The following is a 14,322-nucleotide window of genomic DNA, read 5'->3' as shown; positions in this document are numbered from 1 at the left end:
TATTTCGTGGTTTAACTAGGTGTAGTTTTTGAGAGAATTCTGAAAATACTATAAGGAAATGCAAAGAAAATAGAAGATGCTGATTTTTGCCCTCTGAAGCTGACACCAGAATGCCTATTGTACCTGACAGCTACTGCTTCATAACAAATAGCCCCAGGATGTTAGCTGTGATCAGCGACAAGTGTTCATTTCTCATGCATCTGCTAATCATGGCTGGGCTCTGCTGGGAGGCTCCAGGCTGCATGTGGGTCTGGGTCTGTCCCATACATCTCTCCTCTGAGTGAGTGAGGAGTGAGGAGGATGTGAGTGAGGAGGCCGGAGGATGCCCTGCTCCTGGCAACACCTAAGGGCAGGAGAGTGGCCCACACGCATACAGGTGTCCAGCCCCAGCCTGCAGACACCCCACGAGCAATGTAGTTCCCACGTCTGAGCCCAATGTCACAGGACAGGGGAGACACCCTGCCAGTGTCTGGGGGAGCCGCAAAACCCCTTGTGATGGGGAGAGAAGACGGATTGGGCCAACGTGTCATCACTTATTCCTGGAAATCAGTACATAATCATCCAGAGTGAGAGAAGCTGAGGGGGTGGGGATTGAGGGCCCAGCAGAGCGCCGTCCGGATGGCCGTGAGTGTTGGATGGGGAAACGATGCGTTTCCGAGACGTCCAGCTGGTGGCTGCCATGGCAACTGGACTTGGCCAAGGCCTTCGAAGATAAACAAACTAGTCCACGCAGGTCCTGGCAGTGCAGCAGGGTGGCCAGAGCAACAGGATCCCGGCCAGCAGAGGACACTGAGGCAGAACACAGGGACTGCACCCAGAAAGCTGGGAGGAGAGCAGGGGGACAGATGGACTCATCTGGTCATTTCTGCAGCAGATTCCGCTGGATGTGAAAACTGCCCGTAGCTTAGATGTTCCTGCAGAGCAGACTCATGCCCACTGGACATGGGACCTGAGCAGATTCTGCATGTTCTCATAGCAAAAACTGTCCTCACCCAATTAAGTCAGTACTTAGAGGCCCGAGGGCCTTATTATTATTACTACTATCATCATCATTGGAGTCCAGTCGATTTACAATGTTGTGTTAGTTTCCAGTGCACTACAGAGTGGATCAGTTATACATATACATCTATCCCTTCCAGTTCAGATTCTTTTCCCATATAGGTGATTACAGAACATCGAGTAGAGTTCCCTGTGCTCTACAGTAGGTCCTCATTGGTTATCTGTCTTATATGTAGTGATGTGTATATGTCAATCCCAATGTCCTCATTTACCAAGAGCCTTCTTATGAACAAGGCTGGCCATACTGGTGTAACGTCAAGCTTGCTGTGTTTGTTTAGTGGGTAATGGAGCACCACATCCTGTTGGACAAAAAGAAAGGAAAGACTAAGCATTTGTTAAGTACTGTTCCCGGGAGCCAGCGATGGACTCGCACGTGTATTTGGTTTATCACTGAATCCGAGATACTGTCCATCTTCAGATAGACCAAAAAGGCAAATAAATATATTGCCCATTAAACTGTGGTCGCTATTTTCTCATATCTTAGGATCCCTATTTTATTTTTATTAAGAGAACTTTTTACGCGTCATTTAGGTGTCGATTGTCTATCAGGAACGTGTGCACAGTGAGGTGGGCTGCAGCGTGTGTCCCCCAGGGCAGGAGGTCTTCACCACCGCCGATGCTCTCAGGCTCTCCCGGGCCAGGGTGCTCGGAGGCCACCTCCGCTTAGGTTTCCATCACTCGACGATCCTTTTACCTGGGCTAGAGTTTTGTATAAGTGGAATGCTGGCATCATATAAGTCCTGGTTTCTGCCTTTTTCACCCATTATGACAGTTTGTAGATTCACTCTTGTTGGTCTTATTTGTTTCCCATTTATTCTCTAGTTTATGTGCACAATTGTACATTGTAGGCGTATACCGCGATCTGGGCGTTTCCCAGTAAATGGCTCTTCTAGTTGTCTCCGTCTGGGGGCTGTGATGAGCAAAGCTGCTCTGTGCATTCTGCACACATCGCTCTGTGGGTGTGTGTTCTAATTACTCTTGGGTAAACACCTGGTGTAGACGTCACACTTGTGTGAGGAACGCAGGCGGGTCCGCACTGCACCACATCGTCGCCAGCCTCGGGGGCCTCTGGTGTGGGTCCTCAGGGCCCCTCCCGCAGGCCCACGGAGGCACCTCCTGTGGGTTTGCTTTGCATTTCCCTGGGGACTGGGGACGCCCGGCGGTTTTCTCACTGCTTATTGTGGAGTCACATACCTTTCATTTTGAACTGTCTGCCCAAATCTTTGCCCAATTTAAATTAGATTATTTGTCCTTTTTATTGATTCGTAGGGGTTATTGACATAACCTGAATCTTTGTCAGGTGTGTGTGTTACGAACATTTTCTCCCCGTCTGGGGCTCGCCTTTTCACTTTCTCAATAGTGTCTTTTGGTGAGTGTAAGTTCTAAAATGTATTAATAGCATCCAGGTTACCAGATTTTTCATTTTGTGGGTAGGGTTTTCTGTGTCTGCCGTAAACCCCCAGTATTCATGGGAAGCCCTTCAGAAGGAGAGCTGACCACAAAACTGACAGCTGCCATGGGCATCCTTCTGAAATGCGGCCAAGTCTGCAGACCATGTTTTTAGAATGGACACGATTTGTGATTGCTGCCTATAAAAATGCTTCAGGCTTTATTCAACCCAGTTAGTCAACCCAATCATCAATTCTAAATCATCTCTCAACGTTTCCTTTGCCCGCAACGTATTCCTCAAGTGGGGACTGTCTTTGGGTGGTTTTTCTTGGACAAATTCAGTGGCTTCTTTCGACACAGCTCACCTTCCTTTGGACGCCCTCACTTTAAAATTCCTTCTGTTCATTTTTTCTCTTTCAATTCTTCTTCTTTCACACATTAACTCCCCAGCATTCAGTATAAGAGAAAATTATGTGGTTAAAGCCCTTCTGAATAGGAAGGAAGTCATGGTCGCTCGCACCACCCTGCACGTGCCTGATCTCGTCTGAATAGGAAAGAAAACGTAAGTATTTTCATCTGACCTATGAGAGTGGGCGGTATAATTTGAATTTTGTGAGCATTAGTTATTTTATTTTCATGCTGAATTATTTCCAGAATCCCAAACTTCATATTTATCCATTGGAGGACATCCTTTTGGAATGGTTTCAAACCTAACTTTTCGTGAGATAGTTACTGTAAAACTCCAGCTTTGGTACCCTTTGCGACGCTGACCCACCAGCCAGCTGCAGGCGTCTCCACTGGCACACACACTTTCACCTGGTCCTCAGCCAGTCCTGACCAGAACTTCACAAGCGCCTTCCAACCGTCCCTCCTTCCCTCTCGCCTATTTCCACCATCGTTGTTTGGCCCTCTCCATTTTTACTTTCTTTCAAGAGTCCCTTTTTCTGTGCTCTTTCCCACCATGTGATGAGATCTCACTGACATTTTTCTAAAACGTGGTTGGGACTTGTCTTTTTGGAGTCCCGTTCCCGTGTGTCTCAGTGATGGGGTGAGTTTCCAGTGCGATGAAATGCGAGTTGTTGCCGTTCATCTCCTTTTCCAGGCGCGATTAACATCCTGCACAGAGCAGGGGAGTCTTTGCTGGAGATAATCCCGCTCCAGGAGCTTTTCCCCTCAGCCATCTCGTTTTGGCCCCGGCGGGATGGGGCAGAGCTCAGCTGTCTCAGGAGGGTGACTGTTAGACAGATGGGACAGCCCCTTAGCCTCTGTTCCCCTGGACCATCATGAATTTGTTTAAAGAAGATCCACTTCCTTCCATATGGCCCTAAAATGTAAAATGTAATTGCATTTCTCCCGTAAGAGAAACTGAATTCCCCACACGGAGCCAGGTTTACCAAATAAAATTGCATAAGTGAACGGCTCTAACTTCAGCCAGGATGTTTATATAAACAAACACGGAATCTCTTCTGACTTGGCAACGATGTCTGCCATATTTTACAACATTCTCAGCAAATTTTAAGAGGTGGTTGACTTAATCAATACTACCTTGCTTATGGTGAGCCTTCAAATATGATGTACAATCCTCAAAAGGGCCATTTCAGGAATTTTCCAGAACTATTTCTATAGATCAGTATGTTCTTGGATAGAGCATGGAAAGCATTTTGTGCCCAGATAATCACACCATAAATTCTGTTCACTAGTAAAGCTTCTGAAAAAGGGCCAAGTGCACAGGAAAGTAAGCAATGTGTCTCCAGGAGAGCTTCCTGGAGCAGGTCCCGCCATCAGCTGAGCCGCCTGCATGTGGAACTCCAGTGAGGGACGGACCAGCTACTTTGAGGGTTTCAAAAGACAGGAACCAGTTGCCTCTGAAGCCGTGTAGCCCAGCCTCCGTCCTCCTTAGGTTGCCCCCATGATCTAAAGTAACGAATGGGTCACTTCAGAAAGAAACGTGAGTCATTGTCATTTTGATTCCAAGCCAGTTTCCTAGTCACAGTTGGAGCGAAATGCTCATTAAATTAACCCTGTAACACAGGGGGTCAGTTTGATTTATGTATCTGCCTATTTGCTGAGCAAAATCTAGAGTGCTCAGAAAAGTACAGAACTTAAAGGAAACGATCAGTATGAATTTTTAAAAACTTGGGTGGTGCTTTCATAAGAAATGCAGCGCCATCCATTTTTTGTGTGTATTAGAGATGAGCCGTGTATTAGAAAGCCCGTACCCGGGTACCCTGTTGGCGCCCAGAGCAGTGCCTGGTGCAGTGTTTGTTGAGTGCACCAGTCAGTACACTGTGACTACTGGTGGAAACCAAGTGCCCGATCCGGAGGTTGGGCTGATTTAGAATCATGACTTTGCTATTTAAAATTCTTAACTTGCAGACGGCCCCGACCCCCCCAGAAAAGATGCACTTCTGGAAATGAAAGCCACAGGGAATTTAATGGAATTGCACGGATGCCTCGGAGAGCAGAGGGCAGCTCAGACAGCTCAGGGTCCCGGAGTGGGCTCGGGACCTGGTCCGCATGCTCACAGACCACATTCCTTCCTAAAGGGGGCGGAAGCTGAGGGTGCAGGGCTGTCTCTGTAGCGGGGACCAGGGTCCTCACTGTTGGGAGCAGAACCGCATGGCGTGGCTCAAGGGCCATTTCTTCCTTCTTCTCTCGTGTTCATTAAACAATGTAGAATGACGGTGAGATTTGAACCAACCTGGGCTTCGAGATTACCCTACAAGGCGCCAGTCTGGACACACAGCATTACAGCTTCCACCCTCCTCGTCCACTTTCAGGAGGCTGAGGTCAGCCAAGGAGGAAGCACTGTGAGTGTCTTCTGAGTCGGAGTGAGGCGAGAATCCCAGGCGCCCCGTCCCTTTGTGTTCTTCCAGGACGTGTGCAGGGATGCTATGCTCACACGATAGCAGCATCTGATAATACAGTCAGTAGATGAACTCATCACAGCATTAAATGTACATGTGACTATCCTCAGATTGCAAATGGAATTACTAGGGAAAGACAATCTAGGTGGTTTTGTAACTGTGAATGCCAGGACTGTGAGTTATCTCAAAACAGGTTTATTGAGCGCCTGTGATATGCCAGGCCTTATTTTTTCTTTTTTAAATTTATTTGTTTTTAACCTCTTTATTGGGGTGCCAGCCATTTAAAAAAAATTATTTTCAGGCATTTTTTCAGTGCTGGAAAAATAATGAAAATGAGAGCTAACCCTTATGAAACACGGTTTCTGTGACACACTGCATGGGGAGCCTCCTTCAGTCTGGTCACCTGCGTTGTCACCTGCGTCAGGTGCCTAACTCCTAAGTACCATACCCCCATCGCCAGCCACAGCGGCACTGACACAGAAGCACACCCCTTCCCAGCTTTCGGGGGTTCCCCACCTGTGCGGTGTCACATCTACAGTTATAACCTCCCTGTAAACTGTAGTTAGTTCGTTTCAAAGCAGGCTAAAACGTAATTTGTGGAAAATTACTTTCTAAGCAGGAAATTGCTCTAAAGATTTTATTTAAAATATATTCGTCCAATATGTTGTCTGTTTTCTTTTCCCTTTTACGGGGAAATATGAAAACAAAAGAATCTTTAGATCCCAAAAGACAGCTCAGGTGAGGGAGAGCCTGTTCTGAGACAGCCCTGTCCGAGGGTGAGAGGTCTTGCGGTGGGCTGTTTGTTCGCGCTGGCTCTGATTCGGTGCAGAGGCCAAGCCAGAGAAACCCCACTCCAAGGGCGGAAACTGGAAACAAGCGCCCACATTTGGAATTCTTTTTTTTTTTTTTTGCTGTACGCGGGCCTCTCACTGTTGTGGCCTCTCCCGTTGCGGAGCACAGGCTCCGGACGTGCAGGCTCAGCGGCCATGGCTCACGGGCCCAGCCGCTCCGTGGCATGTGGGATCTTCTCGGACCGGGGCACGAACCCGCGTCCCCTGCATCGGCAGGCGGACTCCCAACCGCTGCGCCACCAGGGAAGCCCCTGGAATTCTTTAACACGGGTGAGGAGGAGGTTTAGTTCGCTGCTGTGAATTTTTAATGCCATGTATTTGGGCTGGAAGGATGCAGAACAGGAACATTTGAATATTCTGTGCCCAATGTTTTCTGGATTATATTTTGAAGCTCTTGTGAATCTCTAGTGAGGGATAAAGTGGTCTTCACCTTCATTTGACTCAAATTCATTACCATCTGAGGATCACTGAGTAGGATGGACTCGTTTATATGGTTCTAAGGCATTCTCGGTCTCTTTGGGGCAGAAGGTGGATCTAAGTAAGCTCATGTCCAAATGCAAAAAAGAAACTGAATTTATTAACATAAAAAGACATAAGGCTTTATACATGGAAATACCCGGCCCTGGAAGTTTTTTAAGTGATCGCTTAGTTTTCGTGTGGATGAGTTTCAGCGCTAAGCCCTGGACACAGCTTTAAAAAAAAAAGCCCCTCGTCTTCTTCTTGACTAATTTCCAGAAACGCAGGCTGTTTCGGAAATACTGCAGCTGGGATTTCCAGACTCAGCCTCAGTCAGCCCTCGGGGCGAGTGGGGGGCTGCTCTTCCAGGACCCTCCTGGGGGGTGTGGGTAGTGGTGTCAGCACATCGCGGCTGCAGCGGGAGGGGCCGCCAGGACTCACTGGGACTGGACCACGTGCCTGCTGGCCCGGGCCCCTGACGGGGACCCAGAGCAGAGGACCGTGGCTGTCCCTGGGGCCTGGGTCCCACCTGTGGCCTCCGGGCATCCACGGGGCGTCAGATCCACCTGTGGACGCTGACCGCCCGCCCTGACCCTCCTCTCCGGCCCCTCCGTTTCCTGTTCAGTCTCATCCCCTGTAGGCTCCCCGGGTGACCCGCCGCGGCCTCACGCGTGTCTCTTTCTCGCTGCAGTGTCCTCGTGTGACCAGGAGCAGCAGTCAGCCCTGGAGGAGGCCAGACAACCCAAGAACGACAACGTGGTCATCCCCGAGTGCGCCCACGGCGGCCTCTACAAGCCGGTGCAGTGCCACCCCTCCACGGGCTACTGCTGGTGCGTCCTGGTGGACACCGGCCGCCCCATCCCGGGCACGTCCACCAGGTAAGTCTCCGTGGGGCCGGGAGACCCCGGAACGCAGAGCCCCCATGGTTCCCACCCGCTGCAGATGCGATGCCCGTGCCCCGGACCTCACCCCACTTCTCAGTGCGGAGTTAACGCCGGTGCCGGCAGGAGCCCATCTCCCTGACGTCACCAGGAGCTGGCGATGCCAGCGATGGCACGAGGGTGTTGAAGACAGACTTTTTAGGCAATTTTGCTCCTATCTGTATTCACGCAGGCTGGAAGTTTGAAAAATGGCTCTGGTATCCAGGCTGGGGTGGGCACCTAGAATGTATCATCTATCACCTCAGCTTCTTTTGTCCCCGGTGTTGGCAAAGGGAACCTCGCATTTCACAGGAACCGATTGCCCAGGACAACTCTCTGTAGTCCAGAGATACCTGTCTCCTGAAATTGCCACTGAAAAAGAAAGAGAGTACTGCGGTCAGGGGCAACAGTAGTTACTCAGGGTCTGAAATACAAACCAACCTATTCATTCATGTTTTGTGCGAGTCCGAGCAAAGAAAGTCTTTTTTTTTTTTTTTTTTTTTTTGCGTACATGGGCCTCTCACTGCTGTGGCCTCTCCCGTTGCGGAGCACAGGCTCCGGACGCACAGGCTCAGCGGCCATGGCTCACGGGCCCAGCCGCTCTGCGGCATGTGGGATCCTCCCGGACCGGGGCACGAACCCGTGTCCCCTGCATCGGCAGGCGGACTCTCAACCACTGCGCCACCAGGGAAGCCCAAAGCAAGTCATTTTATAATAGCACTGGGAGAAGACCTGATATTTGTTCCTGGAAATAGTGTGAACAAGTAAAAGGATGTTTTTGCGACTCTTGGTCATGTGAATTGACCTTTGGTTTTTCAGAGATTGGTATAAAAGTAGTTTACAGGTGAAGGACACCATTACCTCTCACATGTGATCCAGTTTAAGCCCTGGTTCCCGCTGCAGCACTGAGGCATGAGCACCTTGATGCCTCCTAAGATCCTTTCCCCAATTTCTCAAGGGTGACCATGGTGCGTGTAGAAGGGGAAATGCACCCATGGAGATTCTGGGAGCTGGAAGGACAGGTAACCAGCTGACTTTTCCTCATGAGAAAGTCCAGCCACGCCCCATCTGGCTCATTTGGGAGACCAGGCTCATTTGGGAGACCAGGCTCCTTGGGGATGGGAACCCCAGGCCCCGGCCGCCCTGGACCTCGACGGGGTGTCCAGGCCAGAGACTGAGGTTCCCTCTGTGGGTGGTCGTAGGAGATTGTTTCAAACATAAAGAGAACATAAATCTTCCCAGGGTTTTGTGTGAGAAATTGCTTTGCTCATTCCTGAATGCATCTGTATGTAGGGAGTGATCTTTTCTAATAAACCTTTCTTGGGAAATGACATTTCCATTACTTCAAACTCAGGCTTGTGGACCCCAGGCCCAGCTGCAGGGGCGCTCAGAACGATCTCATAGCTCCGGCCAGCAAAAGTCCTCACGCTGTCAGAGCCAGGCTCCGCAGACTGGCTCAGATGCTGAGATCCGCTTTATCACGTTGTCCCTGTAGAACCTATAGACATTTTTATCTTACAGTCAGACGAGAAACACAAGAAGCCCTCCTCCCTCCTGTCCGTCCTGATTTCATTCTGTCCAGACTTTTTTGGAACAGAGTACCAAGTTCTCATTTTCCCTATTTTTTGTATAGGAGGGAGGGACTCCGTCTTCTTTGAGTTTCAAGAAACAGACTTAAATTAGACCCAGGGGAGGAGACCCCTCAGACTCGAGCTGTACTTTTCTCTCATTCGTTCATTCCTCTGTTCATCCTCTCCGATGCTGACTGTCATGACCCCGACACCATCAGAACTGAGGCTAGTAGCGAGGGGGGTGTCAGAACCCGCACGTTTCCCTCAGGGCTCCGTCCATCGAGGCTGAGCTGTCCTTACGGCCCACCAGTCTTAAACGTGGCCGCACCCAGTGCTCTCGGGGACAGAGACTCCGATTATTTCCGCGGTTAATGGACGTGCTTTTCATGAGCCGTTATTGTTCTCCCTGCTCTGCATCTTCAGCACACAAGCATGCTCTGGCCTGATTCCTGTCCTGGCTTCTAGAAGCACCACACGGCCGTGACGACATAATATGGCTTTTCTGACAGCAAGAAAGGCCTTCCCCATGGACCCTCGGTGGGCCTCCCTTCGCTCTAACTGGCCAGAATGTCACCCTCCGACCAGGCTACCTCCCGTCAGGGAGGGCCCTGGGCCCCATCATTCAGCACCCAGGCATGGACGGGGCCACCCCTGGGCCCCCGAGGCCACACGGAGCAGGTTCTACGTGTGGCAGAGTTTACACAGAAGGGATACGATCTCTTAAAGCTCCGAGAAACACTCCCCTCCCTGCCACCCAGAGGTTCCCTTTTTATTCACTAAACGTTTGAAATCCCTCAATGTTGAAGGTGCCGCTCTAGGGGTTGGGGGTATTCAGGGAACAAAGCGGACAGAACCCTGTGTCTCCATGGAGCTTATGTTCCGTGGGGGGAAAGGGACACAGAGCAAACCGCAGAAGCAGAAAAGCTGAACGTGAGGTCATACGCCGGCTTGTGATAGCTGCACTGGAGGACGACACACAGGAAATAGGGAACGGAGGGGCAGCTTCAGCTGGATGGCCGGGGGCTCCCAAAATGCTGAGGTCGGATGCAGGTCCAGAAGGATCTGGGGAGCAAGCCGATGATGTCTGCAGGGGGCAGTCCAGATGGAGGGGGGAATGTGGCCCCCGACAGCGTAGGTCCCAGAGCTAGAATCTAGTTATGTTTTGGTCAAAAGGGAGGATGTATCGATTAGGAAACTCTTCACTTCTGTTAGTGGTAAACCTGAAAAATGGGCATAAACAGGGAGGGACTATGTAACCTAAGGAAGGGGTGCAGAGATGGAAGGAGTTCCCTTTCAGTGGATGCTGTGACTTGGTGATGTCACTGAGGACATAGGGTCTCCCAAGTCTTTCCTCTGACATCCTCATGTGTTGCCTTTGCCCTTGGACAGACTCCCCTCATGGTCACAAGATGGCTTCAGGGATCCGGGCATCTCATTCAGACACCACATGCTCAGAGGACACACAGCCCATCTCTCTCTTTCTTAGGAACCAAACAACCTTTCCTAAAAGTCCCCTAGCTGACTTAAGTCATGGATTATTGGCCGTAATTGGATCATATGACTACAGCTAAACCCATCACTGGCAAGAAAAATGGAATTGGTTTAAACAGATTTCTACGTGGATACTGGGAAATCAGTCAAAATCGTCAAGTTTAAGGCATATCTTATGAGACGCTGGCCGGCGTCACCAGCCCTCACTTACCCCTGCTTCTGCTGTGACTGAGTAGCAACGTCACAGAAAGTCTTCTGCATTATTGCTTACATACTTTCTGGTGCATAAATGCTATTTTCTTGCGATTTTTCTGAAATAAGCTGTTCCAGGGAGATGCTTTATAGTTTTGATTTATATTTGGGTAGACAGTTCAAGTCCCCCCCACAATCGTTCTCTATATTTTCTGATGGGGAAGCATAATTTAAAAATCCAAGAACAGTGAGATGACATAAATATAAAAGCATCCTCATTAGAAGCTAGTCCTCCTTTCCTGTGTCATCAGGAAAGGTAATTACAAAGCACACGTTTTGATACAGGCTTGTGCCAAAGACAATAAACGCACAGAGGCAGAGAGCAGCTACGGGGCAGAATTTCTAGGTGGGCTGGTCGTCAGGTAGAAACATGAGTTGGACCGCGTGCTGATGCATCTGCTGGTCTCCCTGCCTTTTTGAGTCAAAACTGACATCTTAGCCAAGGTATTCAGAGCCCCTGCAGGCCGGAGCCCAGGCCACGCGTGGTGGGACAGGACCTGGGAGGAGGGGGGCAGGTTCCAGCCTGGTCGCTGATTCATAGAGGGGAGAGCTGGCGTGAGCTATCGGGTTAAGCGTGGATCAGGCTGACCGCCAGCTGCTACATTACCGCCCAGAACGGAGGGATTTCTCTTTCACTTTCTTGTTGGCCAATGAGGGTTTGTCCACCTGCCACCAGGCTGCAGGCTGCTCTGACCTGGCACGAGGATCCCGTTCCCAGCGTGTGGAGCCCACGCGGCTTGCTGGCCGTGTGAGCATGAAATCGAATTTCTCCCTGGCAGAGAGCCTGGTATCTGATGGGCAACCAGATGATTAAGAGATGTGCTTTTTTATCTTATACAAATAAGTTAAAATAAACACTATTGGAAAGGATGCTGACAGATGTCAGCACAATTTAAACGGCTTTATCTTCAAAGGCACTGATTCTGTTTCTCGAGATTGTCATTTCCGCAAGTCACAGTATTCCTTACAAGGAGCAGAATGCTGCCATTTAAACATACATTTTTGTATCAACGTCAGTGCTGGGATTCTTGAGACATCTACAGCCCAGATATGGAGCAAAACCGGGATGATCACGCAGTAAGGTTAATTTCCAGGCGGCTTCGCAGATTCAGGATGGGGTTGGCAGTTCTGTGGTGTCTCATCACCACGTGGGGGTACCGGCGTTGACTCCACGCCTTTGACAGGCTGTACACAGAGCTCATACTAACGGTCCAACTTCTTACCATGACAGAACAGCCGGTGGCTGACGTTCTCACAGATCAAGCATCCCAGGGGTGGCTGGGCCGTCCGGCCTCCCCGGGAGCCCCGTCCCTAGCTGTACCTGCTTGCTTAGGACCTGGGACTTCGCTTGTTCTTTCACAGCTCACATTTCACGGGCTGCTGGCTGTGAAGGTGTCAGCTGTAGCGTGGGTACCATTTCCAACCTCCCCAGCCCCACGGACGCTGATCTAGAGTCTGAAACGAGGAGTTTTCAGTCCTGAGCATGTGCTCCGTTTCCCCAGATTTAACAAGCGTGAGTAGCAACGAGCTCTTAGCCGTCTCTCCGTTACCTGGCTTCTCTCCCGAATGTTCCCCTAGGGAATTTCTGGCTCCTTACCTACCTGTCTCAGTCCCAGGTGGGAGAGGAGACACCAGGTGGGTAAGAGGTCCCTTCACCCCCGTTCATTCCTGTGACCGTGGTTCCAATGCCATCTGCACTGAACCCCACTGCATTTCAAAAGGATATGAGTTAATGGCTTTTGGCGAAAATGTGATAGCTTAACTGTTAGCCGGAGTGTGTCAGGGACCCTTTAATTTCAAAAACAACGTTTCAAAAAGGCATATTAAGTTTGTGTGAGTGGGGTGTTAAGTTTTCTGGTATCAAAGAGGCTATTCAGGATGTGAGTGGCTGGAGGAGCTCGTGGTGCCCTGGCTGTGTTTCAACCGCGCTGGACCCGACCCTCCAAGACCGGCCCCGGCTCCCCGGGCGCCAGGGAGGGATGCTGAGAAAGGATCCCTTCAGCGAGGAATTTCATTCTTCTATTTTCTCGGGTGGGAAAGCAAGAAATAATGAAAAATAAGAATCAGAAACGATCCCTATGCAGTAAACCTGATCTCGTATCTCTTTCTGAGAGAGTGAAAAGGAAACGGGCAGCGAGAGAGGGTGAGGCCTCGAGGGGACGTCGTTCATATCCTGGGAATCAGCAGCCCCCGGGCCTGACCGTCCCTCCTGCGCCGCCCCCGACCGGCTCTGACTGTCGTTCCCATTTGCCAAGAATCCTTCCTGACCCCTGAGACTGCATTAAGAGCCCTAAGGGCAGGTTCTCACAGCTGCCAGGCCCGCTACTGAATTGTCGACGTCCCCGTAAGACTGGGCGCTTGCCCCCAGGGGATGTGCATCTCCCTGTGTCTCCCAGCAGAGGGGCAGGTGCTGGGAGTCTCTCCACGTATCCCGCCCAAGGGGCTTTATAAAGAGCCTTGAAGGAGGCTCTGCTGGGCAAGCTGTCCACCTGGGCCTGGATCTGGAGCCCAGCCGGCAGATCCATCCAGAATTGCTGTCAATACTGGTATCCCCGAAGTGAAGTAGCCGCAGGCACCCGGCCCCGCCTACTCAGGTACCAAGGGCCACCCTGTTCCTGTTGACTCCGCGGGCCCAGAACATACTCTTTATTTTATTTTATTTTATTTTTTTGCGGTTCGCGGGCCTCTCGCTGTTGTGGCCTCTCCCGTTGCGGAGCGCAGGCTCCGGACGCGCAGGCCCAGCGGCCATGGCTCACGGGCCCAGCCGCTCCGCGGCACGTGGGATCTTCCCGGACCGGGCCACGAACCCGCGTCCCCCGCATCGGCAGGCGGACTCCCAACCACTGCGCCACCAGGGAAGCCCCTCAGAACATACTCTCTATTCTTTGAACCCTGAGACAACCTTTTGTAGCTTCGGGAGCTAGATTTTGAATTCGTTGGTCTTTGAGTAATGTAGCAGTCCAGAATTCTGAGGTCCTCTCTGAGACTTCGCGCTCTTTCCCGGGGGCTGTGACCCTGCCCTCACGCACTGCTTGTGCTTGCATTTCCCCTCCTCAGCCCCTCCCGCCACGCTGAACCGTATCAAGATCCCGTCCTAGGCAGGGGCGTCCGGCAGCCACTCTACAGGTTGTGTTTCAGAAACTGGATGGAGGGACAGAGCCCTGTGCCTCCTGCTTCTTCCTACTGACTGTGAAGAACGTACTAAATTGCCACAAAGGTCACCAAAAGTCCTCCATCCCGAGCACTGTAACGTGAGGAAGAGATGCCCGTGTGTCCCGGGGACCGAGGAAGCCTGCGGTGTGAACACTCGGGTGTGGAAGGCAGCGCCCATCTCGATGTCTCTAACTGGCTCTTCTCTCTTCCCTTCCCCTCCTCCTAGGTACGAGCAGCCGAAATGTGACAACACGGCCAGGGCTCATCCGACCAAAACAAGGGATTTGTACAGGGGCCGCCAGCTGCAGGGTGA

The 14,322-nt window shown here is 51.0% G+C and overlaps 1 protein-coding gene across 2 annotated transcripts in view; it reads left to right on the top strand.

Moving 5' to 3' along the window:
* SMOC2 (SPARC related modular calcium binding 2) overlaps window positions 1-14,322 on the top strand; it is a 155,357-nt gene that overhangs the window by 97,314 nt on the left and 43,721 nt on the right. For both annotated transcript variants that reach the window (XM_067701518.1, XM_067701519.1), the window contains exons 8-9: window positions 7,314-7,500; window positions 14,236-14,318. In XM_067701518.1, the coding sequence (XP_067557619.1) occupies window positions 7,314-7,500; window positions 14,236-14,318 (270 nt within the window). The remainder of the gene's footprint in view (window positions 1-7,313; window positions 7,501-14,235; window positions 14,319-14,322) is intronic.

Source organism: Pseudorca crassidens, chromosome 13 (assembly GCF_039906515.1).
Source record: "Pseudorca crassidens isolate mPseCra1 chromosome 13, mPseCra1.hap1, whole genome shotgun sequence".
NCBI classification, from domain to species: domain Eukaryota; kingdom Metazoa; phylum Chordata; class Mammalia; order Artiodactyla; family Delphinidae; genus Pseudorca; species Pseudorca crassidens.
The sequence above is the reverse complement of the archived record's forward strand: the minus strand, read 5'-3'. Positions and strand labels throughout refer to the sequence as shown.